General features: G+C 39.9%; 1 protein-coding gene across 3 annotated transcripts; it reads right to left on the reverse strand.

Moving 5' to 3' along the window:
• Positions 1 to 1,873: 1,873 nt before the first annotated feature.
• On the reverse strand, positions 1,874 to 24,612 carry PANK3 (pantothenate kinase 3). 3 transcript variants are annotated; one of them, XM_041397410.1, is made up of 7 exons: positions 24,511 to 24,612; positions 15,419 to 15,771; positions 14,350 to 14,603; positions 14,066 to 14,242; positions 11,866 to 11,989; positions 9,541 to 9,666; positions 1,874 to 8,199 (listed from the first exon to the last, which is right to left on the reverse strand). In XM_041397410.1, exons 1-7 carry the CDS (start codon positions 24,536 to 24,538, stop codon positions 8,149 to 8,151), a joined length of 1,113 nt encoding a protein of 370 aa, XP_041253344.1. In that variant the 5' UTR covers positions 24,539 to 24,612; the 3' UTR covers positions 1,874 to 8,148. The 3 variants fall into 3 exon arrangements, with proteins under 3 accessions (XP_041253344.1, XP_041253343.1, XP_041253346.1); XM_041397409.1 differs by having other exon boundaries at positions 24,416 to 24,543; XM_041397412.1 differs by lacking the exon at positions 24,511 to 24,612 and adding an exon at positions 24,383 to 24,510.
• Positions 24,613 to 24,966: the final 354 nt, after the last annotated feature.

Genomic DNA, 24,966 nt, shown 5'->3' on the forward strand with positions numbered 1-24,966 from the left:
GGCCAGAAAAGAGATCAAGTTTATCAGGTGCTGCACCCTTGCAATTCCCCTGGTATCACTTTACAGAGCATGTGGGGGTTTCAGGGTTGGTCTGGGTTGTACTTTTCCCCCTTATCCGTCTGTGCTCTGCTCCCAGGTGTTAGTGCACACCAGCAGCTCAGCATTGTGCCTTTCTTGAAGGGCAAATCCTTCCCTGAAGTGTCTGCGTGACCAGGGGACAAAGGGGAAACACCAACTGGGGGGAAAGCGGGGAGGGAGGCGTCCAGGGGAGGGTCCCAAGCAGCAGCACTGCCCACACCCTGTGCAGCTCTCCAGCACAGCTGAAAAGAGATGCCTTTTCCTCAAATTACTGCTGTAAAGCCTTGTGCACCTACAAGGGGATTTTCCCTGGGAAGTTTTATTGTCTGCTATCAAATGGTATCAGTACCTCTCCACAAACCAGCCCAAAGCCTGGGATATAGAAAGTGCACGAACAGATTTCGTTAGAGGCAGCTCAGTAATTTACATATCTGGACACATCTGGGTTATGAAAGACTCAACCTTTGATCCATTTAACACAGCCCCTGCGGAAAGTGAGAATATACATCAGTCAGGGATTGCACAGGCTCTCCAAGCTGACAAGCACCCACAAATCTGTAGATTTTGGTTGACGTCTGCCTGCTCCCTCGAGCCTGGGAACAGCACAGCAGAGCCAACCCTGGTACTCCTGACACTTGTACTGTACCCCAAAATGGCACAAAGTGGATATACTTATTGAACACCTACAGATAGACAGGCCTTTAGAGCAGGGGGTTCCACTCCAGGATTTAAGGGCAAACTTAATTTTTAATCTGTATTTCTAAAAATGGGGAAGTTACAAGTATTATTAGATTTGCATTTCTTGAGTCCAACAAAAATTCAAATACAGCTGGCTTGAATAATCTTACAGTAAGAGGAAGTCACTTGTTTCAAACAAACTTCTTAAAAAAATAAAAATCAGATCACCAGCTAAGAAGTAAATGAAGCTTAAAGTTAATCCTGTCCCCTCAGCTTGCACATGGGCTGCACCAGAAGCAGTTAAGGACCCCAGCTGAAATGCAGACCAGCTTCCACAAAAGACTACTGCAATTCCCTCCACAAGGTATTTCTGCATTAAAAAAAGCACACCGAACAAATCAGAACTCCCTAAACTTGTCAAGAATTTGTGTTTCCCTAAAAAACATCACCGTGTTGCAGAGTTCATTGGAGATCCAACACAGGAAGGAGTTTTAATTTCTGGTGGTTTAAAGCAAAGCTTTGTGGTTTGGATGGCATTTGCAGAGAACCCTGAAGGACCATCTCTGCCACAGCAAGCGTGTCGCGAGCTGCGCTGCCAGCATGCTGCTGTGGCACACACTCCCCTGCCCTGTGAGACCCAGCTGCGACAACTTCAGCATGACAAAATTTTGCATTCAAAACACAGGCAAAGGGCAATTCCAAGAGAGGAGTAGTTTATATATATGGTCTGCACTTGGCACATGAAGTGTTTCATTCAGTTAAACATGACACTGAGCTCCCCATCCCTGTGCAGGGAGCAGCACGTGCTCCCAGGTGGATGTGGAAGGGGAAAGCTTACAATGCTTCCAGAGCACACTCTGGAACCTTCAACACTGCAAACCAGGGCTGCTTAGCACATCCAGTGTTTCTGACAGCTGCACCTGAATCCAAGAGCTGTGAATGAGCAGCTTATGAGAGGAAGAAAAGAGCATGAAACCACAGCAGTCACATTGCCTTAGTTCAAGATGTTCTGCCACAACCCCCAGTATCAAATGTTGCAGAAATTTATGATGCCAAAGGAAAAGAATACATCCAGAAATCCCTCCCACAAAACCCACAAATGCAGGCCGACAATGAACAATCTCAAATTATTTATTAGGAAAAGACAAAGTACTGTTTCAACATTCGTACAGAACAATGGCAATAAAACCAGAAAAATAAACTGTAAAAAGTAGGCCCATGACAGAGGAGTTGGTTTATGACAAAGCAAATGAAATCCAAACTTCACTCATGCAAACAAGCAATAAAGAATTATTTACAGTTTTGATGGGATGAATTACAGCATTGTCCATATTTGGGCCCAAATCAAATTACTCAGTGACATATTAAAGGGATCTAATCTGTACATTCAATAATGAGAATCTATAAAAAGAAAAATAATTTAAACAATTTACAAGAACTGTATTACAGATGGCATAAAGGCATCATTTACAAGAGCTGTTTAACAGGTGACAAAGGTATTCATGAGTAATTTATGATGAAAAATTTGTAGCACGTATTTTTACATCACATCTTCAGTGTCTGAACAGTAAACAAGAAAGCAGAGACATACCATGAGTGCAATGTAATAGAATAAGGCAACTTAACCAAATGGCTCTTCGGAGAACTTCCATCCTACCAGGGTTTACAAGTTCCAAATTTGCCTCTCTGCTTTGCTAACTAAAACAAATACTTGAAGACAGCATCTGGTGATTACAAGGCCTGCACATGATGAGACAGTAAATGGAAAATTGAATGTTTGTTTGTTAAAATGCCAAAACTCAAGAATGTAAAAGTGCAGGTTATCTAAAGCCGTCTATACCCTAATACAAACACATTAATTTTCACATTCTAGGTGTTGTAATTTAATGTCTCAAAATACTAATTCACTAGTCTTTCATAATGCACAATCTGAAACTAATACACCTCCTCCCAAAGCTTGTATTTACAATTTCTTAAACTGATGCCAGAAATATGAATTGTGAAATGTCAGCAATTTATAGCAGGGATTAGCAACCAGCACACTGTATTCCAGTTCATTTTATAGGCGACACTAATTAGCACACTTAGATTTTAAAATTACTTTAAACGGGTATTTCTGACTTTTCAACAGCTTTCCTAACCACTTTCAGTAGTGGCTGACATTCTTGGAAGTTTTAGCAGAGAACAAATGCCAATTGTGTTCTACTTGACACAAATTTGTGCAAAGAGCTACAGTAACAAAACAAGATGAAGGATAACATGGAAATCCAGCTATGAAAACCCATCTGTCTCCTAATGTGCCACGGGCCTCACATAAAGCAGCACGGGAAGCCACACCTGCCAATGACTTGCCACATTAACACACACAGTCCACACAGTCAAAAAAACCAACCCCAAAAGGGAAACTCAAAATAAGGCCAAAAAGTATTGGCAAATGATAAATTTTAAGTCTGTCAAAAGGACCAGGCCATAAATATTTTATTTACAATTTCTATTTAGAATCTTTATTTTCAACAAATGATTTAGCACCAGCAGGAATATGCAAAGTAGCGCTACTGTGTTCCCCAGACAGAAGACCTTGAGGCCAAATCTTGCTCATTAGTTTAGAAGAATGATTTACTGAAGTAACTACAGAGTGAGCAGGATTTGACGCTCAGTTATGCAAACTGAGATTGCTCAAACATATTCCATTAGCACATTAATAATTACAGACATATACAGCATCATCTGAGATGTTTTCAAAAGTATGTTTTTAAGAATACTTAATATGTTTTCCATGTGTGATGCAACTGAAACTAATAAAACAGGCTTACCTGCAGACTTTAACTTAGAGAATTACTAATTTTACCACAGTTGACAAAATACTGGTGATATACTTTGGAACACATCAGTAAAACTTTAAAGAACTTTGAGCAGGAATTACCCTTCTACACTGTGAAAATTAATTTTTTTAATCTCCCATGGTCATGTCTGAGGACTAAATTCTCCACTTATTCAAAGGGATTGTGAAATCCACCAGCTCTGACTGTGCATTAACGGGAAGTGAAAAAATTACCACACCCAAACAGAAACTGTGTGTCCCCAGCCCTGCACTGGGACCTCCAGGCCTTGCTCAAACACTTCCAACCTACCCACAGATGTTTGTTCACTTTTTAACCTCAGCAAAGCTCTGTTACATATGATATGGTTTTTAAGCCTGCATAAAAAGATGTAGATAAGAAAAAAAGAAGTGACAAGGGAAAGAATTAGTCTTGTTATAACTAGAACTGACCAGAACTAGCTCAACATGAACCACACTGACCTTCACCTCTGCTCTGAATTCACTGCTTCCTCAGAATTACAGTGGTATTCAGAATATCAACAGGGAAAGTGATATTTAAAAATAGGTTGACTGCAAATTTATTCATTAATGAAAGTTGACTTGATGTGAAAGACACCATCTAATCCTTATCTAGCAGAGATCTACTCTAGATAAAAGACTCTTTAATTAGTTCCAAACATTAAAACTCCATTAATATTTTGAAATACTTAAGAAATGAGAAGTTATTTCAATGGCTCTGGAAGCAGGTGTTTCCTGAAAACCTGTATTGGGTAGAGACAAAGAGTATTACAGCCCTTACAGGCACCTTGCAGCTACACTACCAACTCAAGTGCAAGCAGGAAAGCCACAGTACCACTGAAGGAGCAGATGCTCCATCAGGAGAAGCCAGAGCTTTGGAACATACAGCTGAGGTGAAGTGGGACAATGTGGGTGGTCCCTCTTCTTTCGACCCCGTAACTCTCAATTATGATCACCTGTTGGCACAATCACACAAGTGCTTGAGGGAGTTTTAAACATCTTCAAAAGGCAGGGCAGACACCTGAACACACTCTGGAAATCTTGAGCAAACTAAGACACAGGGTGCATCACTGCAGCTTCTCTCTGAACTCCTAAATGTATCAAGATTTTACTAAAAAGAATGAAAAATTGTTTGTATTTAAACCTCTTCTCAGTTCAGTAAAGAACACTGAGGATGTTTCAATTTCAGCCTGTTAAATATTCAAGATGTATTGTAAGAGTTCCTCTTTCATTCAAACTGCAATTACCCAAGCAGACTTAGAAAGGTCAAAGTGGTTATGTTTAATAGCTTGGAATAACTTCACCTAAGATTGAACTTCTCTACCCAGAAATAAACAGTACTTATGTCATTATAAACTTGCATGATTTTTAGGGAGATAATGATACAATAAAACTGTACATAATACTTGAAAGGACCAAGCTGGAGGGATAAGACCAAGAAATGCAAAATCCTTTCCCCAAGACTAAGGGCTACAGGAACAGGAAGCCAGAAACATGATTTATTCCTGGTATTTCTTGCTACACTGGATTAAAGGGATCATCTCCATGGCTAATAAAATTACCTGCCATTTCTCTGGTAAGTAATATTGGTTAGGAAGCCTCATGGATAAAGTCCCAGTACCATAAAATTGGCGTTATATGAAAAAAAATTAAAAGGCACTCACATGGCTGACTGAGCTGCAAATGATTACACATTCAAAATGGATCTTACATTTTACTTTCAAGAACTATCACATAACTTTCCTCTAGAAAGTGGTTCCACTTGAGAAGACAACAGTAGTCCTGAGAAAACCCCAAATTTTCTCTACTGTAGTACATCACACTGAATCAATTCACCCTAAAGCTGTTTCAACCAATTAGCTCAGAGGAAAAGAAATGGCAAGGGTGAAAGTAAAATCAGACTCTATCAGGAAAAAGCAACTTACTTCAGTGACTCATATAAAAGAAACAAGCATTTTCAACCTGTTTACAAGAGAATTTAGAAGAAAATACATTAAGGCTTATCTTGCAACTATTTGTGATGCCTATCATTTCTCCTGGTGGTAGAGTCAATCTTTGGAGACTCTGGTAACAAGTTCTAAGCTGACAGAAAATGAGATGAAACCCAAAGATGTGGTTTAAACACAGGACCCCTGGGCTTTACAGTAGGGCTTGACAACTGCTGTGGTTGCTCTTGTAATGAAGTAACAATTGTGCTGATAAAATTAGCAACAGGAAGCCAATTTTTTTAGAAGCTGAAGGGAAATAAAACAGAGGTAGGGCATACTTTTTGATTCTCACAGTAGTTTCTATACAGTACAGCTATTCAAGAATTACTCCATTTGCTTATTTTGTAACTCTGTACAGTTCACTTAAAAAATGTATGTTAGGTCACATCAACTTCAATTGGTTTAATGAACTATGGGTATTAGGTAATCATCTTCTATGTGCTTTTGGTTAAACATACAAGTAGCTTCTAACTACTGCTTCAAGAGGACTCTGAGTATCACACACAAAGTGAAGTAGCAATAAACATGGACTAAAGGAACTGTTTCTAATGGAGCTGTAATGTCTCCTAAAGCACCCTTTGCAAGTAAAATATGCAGTTAGTTTGCAAAATTTTCAGCAGGCTGCCAGAACATTCAGAAAATTAAGATTTCACACAGTTTTATAGCCAAATAAAGGTTATGTTGATAGTCAATCCTAACTCAAAGGGAACAGTTTACAGCATTTGTAAAGACATTCTAGAAAAACTGTATTCACTTATTTTCTGAAGTGCTCTGATTTAGCATTAGATCAGCTGAACTGTGAGTGTAATTTTTAGTTGTTTATGTCTATAGTGAAACATCAAAGCAAGCACAATGGAAATGTAGTACAAGTACCAGGAAAAGCAACAATAAATGGAACTGCATTTGTGATTAGCATTAATGAACTACATTAATGAGTTGACTACTCTAAGGTACTGTACTCTTGAAGGACCACAGGAAATTTTAAAAGCAAAAACCTATGATGTTAGTTTGGGGCTTTGAATGTTGAGAAAGAGAAGACTGAAAACAGCACAGGGGTTTCTAACACAAGGGGGATGTATCTGTAAATATAACACAGCCATGCTGTGGAATACTTGAGCAATCATTTTTAAAAACCTTAAACCCCAAGATATGAATGTGGTTGAGTCTGATTGCTCCTCATGCACTTACAGGAAATAAATTTAACAGGAAAATATCACAAAATTGGGTAGCTTTTGTCCACAAAAAAACATATAGCTACTGATTGTATAATAGTCCTGTAAGTTTAAGATCTCATGCCCTGGCTTCAGGACTGAAGTTATTGTAATAATCACAACTGTAAATTTTAAAAGTCTACAGAAAACCCCAAAAATCAGTTCCAGAGTACGAATTTTGTCCCAAGGCCACATTTTGATGAATGGTTCCGTACAGCAAGTGCATTAAATATTGGTCCATTTGCTGCTGCAATACAAACTCTGATGTTGTCCTCAACTTCCAAAAACAAACTTCCAAATCCAAAAGTAACCTTTCAACTTCAACATCTGCCTGAATTCTGATCAACTCTTACAAAATTACAGGGAAATCACAACTTCATATCAATAGGATGGGGCAAAAATTTTTCCAAACCTCTACAGAAATAAGCCAAAGCATCAGAATTATGAGGTCCCATAATTAGTCTATTTTATAAGGATTTCCTCAATTCTCTCAGGCTTTAGGGTACCTTCACAAATGATGATTCACGATGGCAGAACTTATGAGGCCAAAAAAAAAAGTAATCCAGAAGGCATTTTGGAAGTCATTTCCTCAAAGAAAAAAAAATTAAAAAATCTTCCCCCCAAAACCTGCCTTCATTAATCAGTTAACTCGTTTCCAAATCCAATCAGAGGAATCTTCCCAAAATACCAGCTGAACCTTCCAATAAATTAAGGTATCTTCATGAAACCTTCAAAATATCAACTGCTTAATCTGCTGCTTTGGCTGATTCTCTGTGTTTCTATTCTTCCCACTGGAAATTGAAGCATTATTTCCATTACACATTAAAATAAAATAATGACTATGTTTACTGTGGGAAGCAATTGTCTACAGTTTCCACATCTTGTCAATAGTACCTGGCTGTCTTTTGTTTTCTGTAAGTACACATAAAACTTGTGCTCATAGTAACAATTATGACTAATTAAAATAAATTTTCAGTCATCAATTCTATACATAAACTGATAGGCCTAAAGCCTTGGGAATAAACCTGCAATATTTGCATCCTGAGCACTTAAGAGTTTGGCATTCCTTCTTCTGAAATTTCTGGAAAGTTGTTTTTAGAGGATGTATTGCATATTAGAAATTCACTACTGGCTACACATACCAAAGAACATAAATAATAGCCACAAACAGTTCACTTGCCAATGCCCAGCAGAGTGAAACCCCACTCCTTACAACAGCAATACTCAGTAGCTTAATCACTTCTTAAAAAGAGTTACTGAAAATCAGCTATTTTCCTCTCCCCTCCCCAGATTTAATTCCCTAAACAAGTGTCGTTCAGGTGGAAAATAGTTCAGTGTAGTGACATCTGGTATCTCAACTGAAATTTGGCAGCCCAAGCAGAGCACCAACAGCTCCAAAGTATCCCTGTTAAAAAAAAAATAAAAAATCAAGTTTAAGTAGGGTATTAAATTCTGCAGTAATCACATTTTAGTGACAACAATCATTTGATGGATCAATGCTACAGAAAGAAGAGGATACATTTTAAATATATAATATTTCACAGTAATTATTTAAGGCTTTGTGAAACAAATATTTTAGCCTTCTTATCTAGCTTGACTTCAGGAGGTTTCCTGCCAAGCCTCACCATACACTGCAGGACCTCTAAGACAGGTATCAGTGACTCCTACAGCATGGAAATCAAGTTTGGTTTCTTCTTCCTAGAGAAGCTGCATCTTTTGCTTGCTAAAACATCTTCAATACCCACAGCAACATTATTCCTAAAGTAAAAGTGAAAAATTCCTGCGATTATATCCTCACATCACACTTTTGGACTGTCTACCTGCATGCAAAGAACCATATGAGAATAATTCTCATGTTGAATTATTTTTCCCCTGTGAAGTGAAATCTTCCCCCTGCCTATAACTAAGAAGTATTCAAGTGTTTAGAATATACACTTGACCAAATGTGAGTTTAAAATTTACCCAAGAAAAATCTGAAGAGGGCACAACTAACAAGGAACCATTCCACTGTCACTGTGGCCATCAGAACAGTCTGTCAGTCTTGAGATAAGCAATAAAGGGGTTGTGAAAATCAACTGAAGGGAATAAATGAAACGCTGTAATATTTTCAGACCAAGAAACTGAGGATAAAAATTCCCAACCCACTGCCCAGATGCTTCAAGTCAGCAACTGTTGCACCTGTAATTAATGCTGATTGCTTGTATTTCAACCAAAACAGGTTAAAGCTCTCAGCACTGCACACTGATCCAGATGGCAGAAGCTGCCCAAGAGCAGGTTATTCTCAAAGCATAGAATCACTACAACAGCTCTGAGGGGTCTGTTGTGGAATGAAAACAGGCCTTGTCAAAGCAGTCTTGACTTTCAAGACATTGCTCAAGCCCAGCTGAGAACAATGGAAGTGTTTCAAAGGGCCAAGCTTTACATTTCTGCACTCTCTGAAACACAATACTTAGTGTTGTTTCCACCCAAACCCAAGAAAGACTGCTGACCCTTAGCACAGAGTTTAACATTTTGCTGTCCCTCTCCAGAGATCCACAGCATGAACTGAGAAACCCCAAAGTGACTGAAGTACTTCCCTGGCAGAAAACTGTTCCCAAAGAACCAATTCAGCAAGACAAACCTCCTGTTATTTCTAATATTTACTGAGCACTTGGTGCCTCAGGATATCACACATGAGAGCTACTCAATACAGGAATTTCTGATTTATGGTGAAACAGTACACAGAGATAAATGAGCCACAACATACCTCATGTTCTAGGAACAAGGCCTTCAGCTGACCTTTTGACCAGTAATCCAGTGCATATGCAAGAAGCTTCATTGACAAAGTATTCACACGCAAAAAGTTGCCAACAAACACAACTCTGTTTATTTTCTAAAAAATAAAAAAAACCAGCAAAGGATTAAGTCTTTTCACTGTTTAACACAGCTTTGAAAAATTAGGCTATGAAAGAGAAGACTGTCTTGAGCGAGGAAAAAACCACAGAAAAACCAAACAACCCACAATTAAAACACGGTTCCAAAATTTAAAACACAGCGTACTTGGGGAGAAGGAAAAATGGTGCAACCCTCAAGAATTAAAGACAAGTAGCATTTGTGTTTCAAATTAAGTGAGCATTTTCAGCAATTACACCAAAGAAAGAAGCCAGCTAAGAAAGAAATGAAATGAAAGATAGTTCTGTTTGGTAGAGAAGACTCAATGCCTTCATAGCCCTGTACAATGCTGCTTGATCCATATGCAACAAGGCAGCACTGTAAAGAAGCCGAAGGCAGCAAGAAATGACAGATGTTCCTTTCATCTTCAGCCCTCAGTATACCTCAGCCTGACATCACACTGAGAGTACTTGAATACAAGTGAACTGTGAATTTTAATCCAGTCAAATGTAAAAAAGTGAAAATCACTTAATATTCCCCATTAACTAAAGTAAATCCAGCACTAAGTGAAAACATTAAACACTGGTTTAACGACCTGAGAGGAAGAGCCAAAGAAAATGTAATTGTGTTAGTCCTTAGCACAGAGCTTTAAAAAGCACTTAACTGCATTAAATGATCATTTCCAAGTTATTACAATAACTAATATGACAATTCAACCTGTAGTCAAATGTCTAATATGCAACTGTTTCTTAACAGTCTTGATTAGTTCCCAGTGAAGACAAAGTAGACACATAGTTAAAGACACAAAAATGTAATTCTGCTCTACTGCAAGCAATCAAAATAATTACATTTATTTCATTTTTAGACATCAGTTCACGGTATTACTTCATGTATCCCTATCAGCTATTTCTTATGGTCTGTAGTTCTGTGACATAGGTGGAATTAGACCAAAAACCACTCAGAATAAAGGTAGTTTGTGCAGTTTTCAAGTTCTGATTTGTCCTCATTTACTCCCACCCTTAAATACAAATTGCATAATTTGCCTAAGACATGTAGAACGTACTTTCAACTTCACCTTAAGCTTTGCCATAAAGCAAAAAGCCAAAAGTAACACTCACAAAATTACCTTCCTCTCCAAGACAGACGTGAAAGATAATGAAACTGAGGGAGAAGTTACAACATGAAAACCAGAAAACATAATTAATCTGGCTCCTAAGCAAAAGCAGGATTACTGCAGCTAACAGGGCTGTTGGTACTTCTGAGACAATCACATGCAAAGATTTTAAGTAGAACTTAAAATCAGTTACCTATAGTCTTCTCCAAGAAATCTATTACTAAACCTCATTTTATCCCAAGTTTGTTGATAATGAAGGAAGAAATCCCTGCTGCTCAGATTCTCATGTCTTCTATGCCTAAATTCAGTATTCTTCCACAGCTTCTTGGCTGTCCACCCTAATACTGAACACATACTGGTTCTTTTTTGAACTTCGAGAAACAGAAGATGGCAGGAAACCTTCTCTGTATCAACCAGCAAGATGAGAGGTGTCAAAGCAATTTTAAAGTCTCAAGAGCTAGAAGAAATGAAAAATAACGTTTATCTAGAAACAAGGCTTTGATCAGAAGATAATTTCGGCTTGGAGAAACTGCTGGAGGCCATCATTATGCACTGCTTAAAGCAGGACTTTCAGCAGCTTAAATGCTGCAGTTGCTCAAGTCATGTATTTTGAAACATCCAAGCACAGAGTCCACAGTTTGTCTCTGAGTCCATGTCTCAGGGCTGAATGAATTCCCTAGGTGATCCTGCCTTGGCAGGGGAGTTGGACTACATGAGCTCCAGGAGCTCTTTGCAACCCTAACTGTTCTGTGTTAAAGTACTAGGAATTGCTTCAGAATATTTTGACTGTCTCTGGAGAAGTGGGACAAGGATATCTTCACCAAAGGGGAGGGTACCTGATGAGGAGCTTTGTTAAAGAATGGAGCCCAGAGCCTGCAGGTAAGCACAGGATGTTGTGATGAAGGACTTGAAGTCCCCTTGCTAAAGCAGGGTGATTGTAGGCCTAGCTCAAAGCTACTACATACATTTCCTCATTTCATTTGAGAATGTATTAAAAGGTTTAAAATTATACACCATTTTAGCAGTCATTTCATGTGAAGACAAATAACAGAGTTGTAGAGGGATCATTTCCTTGTCAGGTTTTACCTCATTTACTGCACACATCCGGGCAATAGAGCCAATGTTATTGGTGATGGTGACCAATATGGCTCGAGCAAGATCTTCTTTACTGACAGACTCCCTCTTCTCTTTGTAGATCATATTCCCAAAGCTAGAACAGGAGAAATGGCCATGAGTTACAAAGTGATTCATGTGCATTTGAAATAATTTCAAAACAGATTTTTTAATGCTGTAACAAAACCTATGTCTCATGTTTCCTCTTTGAGGAACTCGCTTTTTAAGTCTGTATTAAATGCAGCAATTTGACACTACACCTATATTTATTCCTTCGCAGGAAACAGTCAATTGTGTTACAATAACAGCCCCCCAGCAAATTATTTTTGTTCAGATGGTTGACTTCCATGAAGAACCACCTACAGTAAAACAATTTTATTCTTCACAGAAGAATACTCTGCAAATCTAGTCCATTCTTTTATTCTCAAAGCAGAAGAAAACCATGAATTGAATGTTTTATGATGGAACACAATCCTCTGAAACAAAATGAACAGTGACAGAATGCAATTTAGGTTGCTGAAATGAAGAGTTCTGCATCAGAAGGGCACTTCCCTTAATTGTAAATTAAGTCACTGTTTGATTGGTAAATCCTCCACTTCTCATGCTTGCTTCCTCACAAATACCTATCCATTCTTCTATTCTCAAAGCAGAAGAAAACCATGAATTGAATGTTTTATGATGGAACACAATCCTCTGAAACAAAATGAACAGTGACAGAATGCAATTTAGGTTGCTGAAATGAAGAGTTCTGCATCAGAAGGGCACTTCCCTTACCATGCACAGCACAAAAGAAAAGACAAGTACCCATAGCTACGTGTGATATTTTAACAGTAAGGACTCTGAGCCAGATCTAAGTCAGTTTGGAGAGCAAGAATCCCAATTATTCTAAAACTCAAAAAGCTATTAAAGCTCTTAAGGATCTTAAAGAGCAAATGAGAACAGAAAGTACCAACATAAAGCAAGTTAAAACATTATTGACTGAAGTGTAAAGTTCACACCTATTTAAACCTCTCAGCACATGGTCTCTCAAGAGGCTTGGACTCAGGTGGCTGGAGAGGGAGAACAATTAAGTTGCCATGAATTATGACTCCCTATGGAATAACAGCAAAGATTTAATGAACACTCTTATGTACATATTAGTTTTGCTTGCAGAGTTTATTTTTCTTATCTTCTGTAAGGGTAGTAAAGCTGTAATATCATCAATAATATTCCCAAATGGAAAGAATGTGTGCAGCTGTGACAAAAGTCCTCTGCTGATGACAATGACATTCTCATGGTGCAAACTGTGTTCAACAGCCCTCTTCAGTGAGAAAAGTAGTTAAAACATTATATCAGGTGTCTGTGGTGACAACCACGTTTCCATAAAATACTAGGAATTGCTCCACTGTAAGAGCAACACAAAAGCCATCTCCCACTCACCATCCCTCTAGACAACAGCTCTACTAAAAGACTCTACGAAATATAAAAAGAAATTGGTATTTTTTTTCCATCTCTTGTACTGATTTTGACTGGGACAAAGTTAATTTTCTTCCTAGTAGCTGTGTGCTGGTTTTAGCTGGGATAGTTAATTCTCTTCATTGTAGCTGCCATGGAGCTGTGTTTTGGATTTGTGCTGGAAATTGTTGATAACACAGGGATGTTTTTGTTATTGCTGAGCAGTCAAGGCCTTTTCTGCTCCTCACTGCAACCCCACCAATGGGGGTGCATAAGGAGTGGGGAGGAGACCATCCTGTTCTGTTCCATTTCTGTCCTGTTAAACGCTCTTTATCTCAACACACCAGTTTTACTTTTTGCCTCCCAGTTCTCTCCCCCACCTCACTGGAGGGAGTGCCTGAGTGGCTGTGTGGTGTTTAAGGGTCTGCTGGGTTACAGCACACCACCTCTGCACTCTGTTCCTCTGCTCCTGCTATCACCTCGTGCTCCCTCTGACTCACGCAAAGCTGTGCATGAAATACCTCAGGAGGTTTCTTCAATATTGACCTAGCAGGCACCTGCACTTGCATGTGGCTTTAAACCAGCAGGAAAGCAGAGGATACATACTTTTAGGATAAAAATGTAACTTGACTACGATAAAACCTAGCAAAAAAGTAGTTCTCTCTGCATGGACAGTTTAAGCCTTGTTTTTGAAGCTCCACAAACTAATAGAAGAACCCACAAAAAGACTCCTGCTTACCTGGATGCTACAGCCCATCCTGGTAAACCAAATCTTTCATAGTCTCCTCCATAAATATCCCGAACCAGCTTGTCAGCATGTGTGCTGTCTCCTTTGGATGCCATTTCCAGAGCTTCTTCAAAACTTTCACAGCCTGTCAGCAAACTGCATAACCCAAGGAAGGTCCCTCCACCTAGACTAAGGACAGAGAAAACCAGCTGCTTTCAAACAGAATTTGCTCACATGAAAGATCCTTATGTCATTGCCCCATAAAGTAACAACCCCAACATAGGTTTTTAAATTACCTTGTTCCAGTTACTCTTTTATAGTTGTCTTTGGAATGGACTGATAAAATACTGACTCCTGAACCAATGTTAACAACCAGCAATGGGTATGGATCATCCAGGTTAAAAGGCATCTTTTGGCATCTCTCGGGATCTGAGGCATTTTCAAAATAATAGCACTCTGCCTGGCCATTGAAGCTGACAGAGTCTATGTACAATAAGCCTTTGACAAGGCAGTCAAGCTCATCCAGTTTGTGCAGCTGGAGGTTTCCAATCTGTGTTAAGAAAGAAAAAAAGACTGTGGCAACATGTTCTAACATTGCACAAATGTGCTACAAATTTATGACTATATTTGTACTGCCCAGCTTTAAGAAGCTATCTCACATGACTAATTCAGGAATTTCAACGCCATTATAAAGTCAACAGAGAATTCAGACCCAAATTCTGACTACATAAACTAGCAAGTTAATCTGAGTGTAAATCCAGATCTCAGACCTGAATCAAGAAGAGAGACACAGTGTAAGTATCTGGTTTGGTAAGCTCAAAGACCACTTTTGACATACTAAGACATTACTCCATTGAAAAATTAACAATATTTTTCATCAATTCAAATCAATGAAATGGCCAGCAAATATCCTAGAGGGCCCACTGAGTGTCATCTTGGTGGAACTCATATCTGAAAATCTGTTCAAGGTTTGTTTGGTTCCCCCCTGATCTTACAAGTCAAAACAGTAATTTCTAAGATATCAGCATCTAAAAAGCTCAATGGCATTTTACTAACTATCCTTGCAACTTCATTAACACTCCAAGGATCACAGGAAAACCACAGGTCAGAAATTCTGCAGGGCTTAAGGCTCTCTACAGGTCTTCCATAGTTCTGCATGTGGTATTTAAGCTGCCGTTCTCTCATAAAGCACAGAGACAGTTAACAGGTGCTGTGGATTCCAGGAAGGCTGTAACTCCTCACCATGCTAAAATTAGTACTAAAATATATTAGAGTTCTTCAGTTTTTCAAAACACAGGTAATTTTAACCCATCAGCAGCAATGCTGTAGCATCAGCTTCAGGCAGAGGCAAGCCAGGCTACCTACTGTGCGAAAGTCTTCCTCGAACTTGTAGGCGCCACCGCCGGTGGCACAGAGCACCGTGTGTAGTGTTGAGAAGTTTTTGTTTCTTCCCATTTGGATAAAGGTAGGCAAATCATGAGTTGGGAACCGAATAAAGTGCAAGTTTCCTCTTCGAGCAAAAATGGTTAAGTCTTTCAGCTCCAGGTGGACATCCCGAATGCCAGTGGATCCGTAGGCGACGTTGGAAGTCAGGTATTTGCGGATGCTCTTCAGGCTTTCCACTTCCTCCTGCTCCTCCTCTGCAGTGATGTCAATAGGTTCAAAATAGGCAAGTTTGACCAACGTTCCCCCAATGTCCATGCCAAACCATGGGAAAGCTGTGAAGATACAAGAATGAGCCATTAGGTTTGTGGAAGAGCAAAAGCCACACATGGAGCTTCAGACTGACCCGAGCTGTACTTTTCAACAAGACAAACATTAACAACAAACCTCACAGGAAAAAAGAACTCGTGCTCATTCCAGTTACCTGACCTTAAATGTCTCTCTGGCCTCATGTAAAAATGGAAAAATGAGCAGCTCTACACATTTAAATGCTATAAGGTGCTCAGAAAGCTCAACTAAAACCCCCCAAACTATACCCTACCTTTCAGAGCAGCTCATAAACAAAATTTGACCACTTTTTCTTATTGAGAACAAAGGATTAAAATAACCCTCACTTCTAAAATAACAGCTCTGACGTAGTTCAGCACAAAGACTGCAATGCACATTCCAAGAAAGCAGGCTACACATTTCAGCTGACAACAGGGGCAGCCCAGGTACTCCTCCTCTAACAGGCCCTCACATAATGTGGTTGTTGAGAGGAAATTTACTTGCACGCACTTTAAAACTTGACACAGTTAAGATGCTCAATTTCTATCTCTTGAAGTTAAAGGGATGACAAAATGTCCTATTAAAAAGTGCAAGCAAAGAGAAAATTAATATTACTGAATTTAGGTTCCATTTTCTGGTCTCTTTTCTTTTTTTTTTGGTATCTCGGCTTGGAAAGGGGAATTTCTGTACTACAAAATAACACTAAACCACAAGTGCTTTGCCTCTGTCCCTTATGTGAGATGACTGCAGTTCCTAAAAGGGACTTTGTCTATGACATGCAGGACCAAAATTTGAATATGCCTGTATCAATAAATATTCCTAAGTGCAATGAAACAGATACCTAGAAACCCTACAGCAAAGACAACGTCTACAACCGAGAGCTTTCCCACTGTCACTTCCCAGAAACAGTTTAAAAAAGATCCTGGATATCCAGCTGGGAAGACATTCTATTTCCTAACTGACACTATAACTTGCTTGGTTTTGCTCCTCTTTTCTTTTTTAGTGTTCCAATTTATCTCTTCGGATGTAATTTATATCTTACAGAAGGATGAAACTCAGGAACAAAACCAGAAAGATGTTAATATGCTTATCATGAGCAAGATGCAATTACACTGTATTTACATTACCAGTGGGATCTGTGCTTGAGAAAAATGACCTACCAAAATACGGTAATTTATTTAGGCAGGGCTGGCTGTGTCAGTTTATTTATTGAGTGCTAAAGTTAAGAAGAAAAGAAACTTCAATGATGCCTCAACTTTCAGAAATGGGCATCAAGAGAATACTGTCAGACATTAACAAAAAAAAAAATTAGTTGGTTATATTACCTTGGAAAACTAAATTTAAATAGAATGGTAAATTCTGTCAGAAAAATCTTGTTTGAAGTGGAAATGAAGAAGTTCTGTAGACCTGTTATCTTTTCCATAAAACTGAGGGATAAGCATAAGACTAAGCATAAAGACACACAAATTGAGTTTGTGACTGCATGCCAGCCTTCTTCACCCTGATACTCTGGACATAAGAAAATTTGTCATCTTACTGTCTGACCACAATTAGCTGAGGATTTATTAAGCGACCTCACCAAGTTTCAAGCCCTTGCCATGAATGGTGTCACAAGAACAAAACTGAAGAAAGGCAGTTGATTCACACAGCAGACCACAACGTGCCTGCAGGAGTCAATCCAACCCATGCAGAATTTAGCTAGGACACCCCAACCCAAACACTACCTGGATCCTACCTAGTGAGTGACTGAGATCTTGTCCTCCAAACCAGGAAAGAGGGGGGAACAGCTGAAAGTTCATGTGATGAGTTTAAGGATGATTTGGTGCAAGTCATGCCTGTTTGCCAGAAGATCCACTCCATCCCATGTTAAATGATCCAAAAAGCTTTTGCAAATACAGCATTAGTCACACCTCTCTAAGTTCTTAAGGTTTATGGATCTTGTACACCAAGTAAAAACAAGAACAGCTGAACTGTACGTTTATTCTATAATTTAAATGAGAACACATTTTATGTTTAAAAATGGGATCATGCTGTACAAGATCAGTTTTCTGGGTTAACTGAGTGATCTTAACAGCAATTTACAGAATTTGAAACTGAAGAAATAGGTCAGTTTTCACCTGTGACAAACCCCAGGAAGTTTTACATTTTTCTATTGAAAATTTGTCAAGATTTGGCTGGCAAGTACATTGCTCAAGTTTCATTTGCAAGGTGGAGGAGTTCTGACAAGCAGCTGGGCCCACGTACTGTTAACTTTGTCCTTATACCAGCAAGAAGGTGTTACACAAGGATTCTTGTGCATGCAAGCCACTCTTAATTGATTTAGATGGATTTTATTACAGGTGCAGCCAAGAGAATGAAAGCCATTTTGTTTTCCAAACACAGAAGGGGATCTATATACACACATATGGCAAGGGCACAATCAGTTGGGACTGCAAGGATACAAGATTTATCTGTGCCTGAGCTATCCTTAAATAATAGAAATACACTGATTCTACTGAATTTGAATGTAACTGTACATGGACACAACATGGAAACATCATGAACCTTCCTCCTACTGCTGCAGGTTTGCTTAGGGTAGATCTTGGCTCAGGATCTGTCATATCTGGGTGCAGGGATACAGAAATGACTCTACAAAAGGTATTTTTATACATGTATTTGTGGGTCATGCTTCTCTGAGAGATTTAGGAACAGAATGCCAGCAGCAAAACCTTTAGAAAAAAGAACCACAGACATCAGCTTGATCCTTTCAGCAGTCACATTTACAGAAACATGTCTGGATGAGGCCAATGCCAATTACACCACCTTTTTTTCAAGCTTACAGGTCTGCAGATACTAGGTTTGAAGACTTGCACAACTGTAACCATCATTCCACAGCTTCAATCCATAAGGAAAGTCAATTCCTCTGCACTAAAGCTGGACTTTTTTCCACAGCTCTGTGGGGATTAGATAATTAAAAGACTTTTTCAGCTCTTCCTCTTGACTGCTATTCCCAGGAATATTCCACAAAAAGTGATGCACAGCTCAGAGATATTCCTTGCTGAGAATTTAACTGCTATTCACAGAACAAATCCAGGGCCCAACTTTTCAAAGTTCAGCTCCTCTCTGCAGTGGTCAGTAATAATTTGAAAAAAGGAAAAGTAAGAATCCAGCTTTTTATTTAACAAGCCCAACTGCCTAGCATAAACTACACAAAATTCTTTCAAAAACACCCATTTTGCTTTTAGGAAGGCATGCCAGGCTCTACTTAAGAATACACAAAATACAGATCTTTACTATCCAAGAAGAGACAGATACGTGAAGTAGAACACTAACTGGGAAGTCAAAACCCATATGGTGTTTAATGTGATACTTCACACCAAATTTAACTATCTTCAGGACACCAAGTGGAGTACCATAACGTATAACTTCCTTAATTACAAATCCAGATTTTCTTTCACTTCCCAGCTCTGCCAGGAGCCACTGTGGTCCCCACCTAGACACAGCAACCAGAAGCCCTTGCAATAAAGCAACAGATTGCTCAGTACATGCTGTGAAGACAGCTCTGAGGGGCAACCTGCTCAGAATTAAAAAAAAAACATGATCTTTAAAAGGATTCCCTAGAGCTGCTTCCTGCAATTAGAAAAGTACTTCCCGCAAGGGAAGAGTGCTGTGGTCATGTAATGACAGAGCAGCTCTGCTGAGTAAGAAAACCCATGCTGGTGTGCCTGTTGCTTGTTATTTAAACCTTAATCATCTTTAGAGATAACACAGGGAAGCCTCATTCTCTTGTGTCTGCACTTCTCAAGTTCGTGTTGTACACAGTCACTGGCAGCAGTGTTAAGGTTACTTATATCTTATCATATAAAGTCTTTATATGCCAAATGAAATAATTACAGTACATGTCTTGTTTGTGCCAATGCAAGCACAAAGGCTGAAGTGTTTTCCCTTTCCCTTCTCCAGGGGAGCTCTGAAGCTTTCCACCCAGACCATACACTTGTATTCTGATTTTGTACACCTGTTCTGGATCCAAAGGTGCAGGAAGTACACACTCAAAGACTTAACTATACCCCCTTATTCAGTCAAGCCTAAGATTCCTCATTTTCATGTTCTGTTTGTATTTTACTTTTAAAAACTGAGAAACAGATTCCTGTCAACCTCCTTCCTATGAATGTAATGACATATTTGAAACACAAACACCTTTGAAACACTTCATTTTCCCTGTAAGATAAAGTAACACTCTGGGTCAATCCTGTATAAATTTAACAAGAACCAACCTTCAAAGAAGAGTAGCTAACTCCTAATTCAAGCTGGGAGCTTGGCACCATGGGGGAAAAAAAAATTCACAGCTGTCAGTGACAGCAAAGAACAGCCTACCACATTTTGTTCCATCTCTGTAAGAAAGCTTATGTATTATTAAGAAATAAGACTGTTGCACTCCAAGTACAAACACGGCTTGGGGAACAACTGCCAAAGGGTGCCAAAGTTCATGATGCTATACAGCCTTAAAACACAAGAAAGGAAAATGATAATGAAATCCACGAAAACTTAAAACTTATTTCTGCCAGCACTACAACAGTTCTTTATGAAAGTAAGCAGCATCGTCAGTTCTGATGCCCAAAACTTATCTAATTCAGCCTAGTACGTAGCCTTTGGTACCAAAACTAACCTTGATCCCATTCTTATCTGAATACTGACAAGGCAAACAACTATTTAAAAGTTCTACCAAACTATTACACAGTTAGTGTTTATAAACACATAAACTAAATGCATTTTGCAGTTTCTCCAAATACATTTTCTTATCTGCATTCATTCTCCCAGCATTTCCCTAAAACATTAGCACGCAGCAAAGTGCAACCTGATGGCAAATCAGCTGGGGGGGCTAAGGCAGCTAATGCGAGCTATGGGACAAGTTAAGAGAAAACACACCAAAGCTTGCTGGACTGTTAAATTAAATGGGATTAACCTGAGTGCTGGACAGGAAAATACCTTTGCTGTACCCATGAACACCAATCTACATGGCCTATGAGCCTCTACAGAGCAAAACTGCACTTAAGTGTCCTTAGTCCTTGAGACACTGGAGTCTGTCTCTCCTTAACAAGTTGTGTAACAGGTTTTTGGTTCAAATATCCCAAGTCCAGCTCAAAATACATTTGGGCTGGACAGAATTACCAAGCAAATTAAATGTATCTGACACACCCTGGCACATCCTCCCATTTTCCTTGTGGGAAAACTCCATCACGCTCTGCAAACTCCCACTCAGCCACCTCTAATCACGCTCCAGAACAGCCCGGTTCACAGTGGGAGGACAGGTGGTAATGGGCAATTACTGTAACTGCTCTTCACGGGCTTTATCACTTCTACAAGTGGGTACCACATAAAGCTTAATACAAGACAAAATATCGCTGCTTTCAGCTTCTCCCTCCTTGCTCATTCTGGTGATTTTGTTGACATTTCAGCAGCCATCTCTTTGGGGATAGGTGTTATTATGGTGAGATACAGCATGCAGAGGCATAATTTAACACTTAAAGATGCACTGTGTATAACACTTTTAGTATACACTGTTCCTGGCAGTATTAATGCATTATTAGCAATACATTTTGCAACTGCAATCAAGTGAGAGCCTCTAACATCTGCTATGGGCTAATAATCAGCTTTCAAGGACTAATAAGAAAATGCTAGGATACCAAAAAACTATGCAGCAAATTCCATGGGGGAAAAAAAAAATCCATCTATTTATACAGCATTCTCCATCAATCCAAATGGATTTTTCATCAATTTTACTACAATAATCCTCCACGTGTCCACAATCATTACATGTATCCGTAGAACCACACTGGAGAAAATAAACTTGAAAATTTCATCTTTCCTTTATATTGATGCAGGATTTTGCAAATCTCTGCAATGTACATTCATATATTAGTGTGTCTCAATTCACCTCAAGGCAAATACAGGCATTTGTTCTCAAACTATTTTCAATTGTTTTGATTCAAACAATCAAAAGAATAAACTGCAAAAAGTAACACACACAGTGTATCAAGTACTCGAAGCCTCTGCCTTTCCTCCAGCACTGGGTGACACTCAGAGCCAAGAGGAAGGGCTCCAGCTGCCCTGGAGAGCACAGCATGCTGGCACAGCGCTCTCGCCTTCCCCCGCCAACATGCGCAGCTCTGAATGAGCTCCTGCTCGCTTCCCTTTGGGCAGATCCCACACAGCAGCACTTCTGCAACACTTGCTGCTCTCACATTTATCATCTCAACCCACAAATAACCTTTGGAAATTTCCTTGAAAATTGCCAGCCCTTCTTCCCCATGGGCATTTCCTCAGAGGAGCTATGATGCAACTGCTGCTTGGAAGGTTGCTCTGGAGGTCATCTGGTCTGACCTCTCTTACACCAGCAGGAAAACTGCCAACACCAGATGAGGTCAGCTACAGCTTTGTCCAGTTAACACTCTGAGGCATCACAAGTTTTTCAAGAATCCTCCAAGAATGGAGACTCCACAACCTCTCCAGCTCCCACTACTACACTGACTTAGTATAAGGTTTTCCTGATTTGAATTTCTCTTATCTGCCTTTAAAATGCTTGACTCCTCTCATCATCAGCAGATGAGATTTAAATGGCCCTTTACTAGCCTCTTTCAAGCCAGCCCATCTCAGCAGCCATGTTCCACCAATTTTGCTGTATTTCTCAGAGTTTTTACTCCACCAAATTAGTGACAGCATTAGTCAGGTGAAGATCTGGAAAGGAGGACCACACAAGCATGTGCAGGCAGTGTACCCACATCAGGAATCCCAAACTGGTTTGGTGTTTCCATTTTATCCTCACCTCTATCATTCCAGGCCTTCTTTCCTGATGCTAAATATCACAGATAAAAGTACAGGTAGACTAAAGCAATCTGCTCAGTTCTACTCTGCAGGTTCTTAAGTTAAGTAACAATTATCCATTTTTCCCCAGGACGACATCTGGCTCCGTCACAGATGATTAGGTACTCACTTGGTCTAAGGAATGTACACTAAACAATTGTGTTGAAAAGTCTCTACAAGTGTCTTAGCCAAATGGTTTGTAAACAGTCTATAAGTGATATTGTGAGCCCAACTCAGCTTTCACGTCCATGTGAGCATTTAAGTCAAACTGACAGCAGTATTTGGGTACCAGAGCCCCTGAACATCAACTTCCATCTTCAGGGCTTCTGCGGATCTGGTCCTCTTCAAACATTCAGCTGCTCTCTTAGTGTGATTAACCATGAGCAGAAATCTGCAGTCTGAGTCTAAAGTTCACTGCCTAAGAAACTCTGTGCTATTATCTTTTAAAAGACACCAGCTCCTAAGTGTGTTCAAGAGTCAAGAAGAAATAAACAACGTAGTTTGACACTCCTCCTGCTTAGGCAGTTCCAACTGTTTCTAATTCCCATCATGAAACCAACATCAAAGTTCAAATTCAAGAACTGGAAGAGTGCAACTACAACTGCAGCATATTTGAGCAGTTAAAACTTCCTGGTAACACTTGCACTGTTATTTAACCTTGAGGCTTAAATCCACCACTACAGAAAACAAAGGCTTTGAGGTCCAGCAGAGACAGTCCTGAAATTAGCAAGTTTCTACAGTAGGAGCAGCCATAGCCTCCCCATTCCAATTATCAAACCACTATAACATTTTACAGCCAGCTACTGCTGTCTTGATGAGATTTCTTAATATTATACCAGGGGAAAAGAATGCTGCCTGAACTTTACTCTTCATAAACATCATTACAGTCAATTCAGCAATTTCCACACACTGGCACTAACAAGAGGTGATGGTTAGTTGTGTGCTACAAGATACATACTCAGGGTTTCCCCACCAGACCACAGGAAACAACATACTTTCAAACACTTTATAGCTATTTCTAGAGCTATGCTAATACTTCCTGCATTGAATATGTGTTTGGTGATTTTCTTCTTTTTGGGCTGCTCAAAAAATAAATTTAAAACATCAAGTTCTAATATTCTGTCTTAGTTGTACGCTGCTCATTAGCCAGTCATGCTGTATGAACCACACGAGGCCTAGAAATTTGGGACTAGCCATCTTTTCTACACAGTAACTCATCCTGAAAGTAAGTCCTTAAGTATGATGGCAAAGCAAAAGATGCTAAACTCAGTGGAGGAAAACCTTCATCCCTTTCAGCTAAGGCACACCTGTATGAGCTCGACAGGTGTGTTGCCTTGCACAGCTGTGCATGTTACACTGAGAGCACATCAACTGCATACAGATTAAACATACTCAACCCAAATCTCTCTTTCCAAGAAGTAGCTGTAATCTTAAGACATTTTGTTTATATTCACCTGAGTCTGAATCACGCTTGTGCCCTTCAAAACAAACATGGCACTCCAGAATAACACATAGCAAGAAATATTATTAAAGCTGTGATTATTAAACGGGAGCATTCAGCGCATTTTAATGTAAGAGTTATATCCAAATATTAGTAAATATTTAAAAAATAATTACAAGTTGATTAGCCCTTAAAAAACAAAACTGTAGCAACTGCAGCCACCTGCGCAGATGTTCAGCACAGCGGTTAAGTGGTTCATCAAAAAGCGCACCCATCCCCAAGAAACTGATCAAATCACTTTCTATTCTAGTCCTTCCGACGCCAGCACTGAGGATCACCTGAACCCCGACACCTCGCTCAGAGGGACGCACAGGAGCGAGACGCGTCTCTGCGGGCATCTCCCGGATCCATGGATGGGCACCGCCCGCCGCGCGGCCCCGCGCCCCCTCCCCCGGCCCGGCCTTACACGGCTTCTTGGCATCCTTGATCTTCATGGCGCTGCGGCGGCGGCCCGGCTCGCTGCCGGCCGGGGCGGGTCTCCTGCCGCTCGCCTGATGGGGCGGGCAGCGGCGGCCCTCAGTTACAGCCGCTGTGGCGCCCTCAGTTACAGCCGCTGTCGGGCCCAGGGGCTCCCGCTCTGCGGGGCTGCGAGAGCCGCGCGATTGCTGTAAAATAAAACGGGCACTTGGCGTTTGTTTTAATTTCCCTTCGCTCGGACTGAAGTGATCTCACAATTAAGCACCGGAGCAGTTTGGGAAATGGCTTCTTTCCAGTGCCTGGACTCCAATGACGGCACCAGTAACTTTATTTCCCTGGAAACTCTTCCTCACCTGGTGCAACAGGCTGACGTTTAATCACACAATCAGTTGGAAAACACCTCAGATCATTGAGTCCAGCGTAGGACAGAACACCATGTTACCTG

Source organism: Onychostruthus taczanowskii, unplaced genomic scaffold, assembly GCF_017590055.1.
Source record: "Onychostruthus taczanowskii isolate IOZ18803 unplaced genomic scaffold, ASM1759005v1 scaffold14, whole genome shotgun sequence".
In the NCBI taxonomy this organism is placed as follows: Eukaryota; Metazoa; Chordata; class Aves; order Passeriformes; family Passeridae; genus Onychostruthus; species Onychostruthus taczanowskii.

What these genes read in the sequence shown, in the direction of transcription:
- PANK3 (XM_041397409.1), bottom strand. Translation starts at nt 24,455, where the DNA reads ATGGATCCGGGAGATGCCCGCAGAGACGCGTCTCGCTCCT. An exon ending in TCGAGGAAGACTTTCGCACA is followed by an intron (nt 14,604 to 15,418) that starts GTAGGTAGCCTG and finishes TTCTTAACACAG; the next exon opens with ATTGGAAACCTCCAGCTGCA. An exon ending in AAAAGAGTAACTGGAACAAG is followed by an intron (nt 14,243 to 14,349) that starts GTAATTTAAAAA and finishes CTCTGTCCTTAG; the next exon opens with TCTAGGTGGAGGGACCTTCC.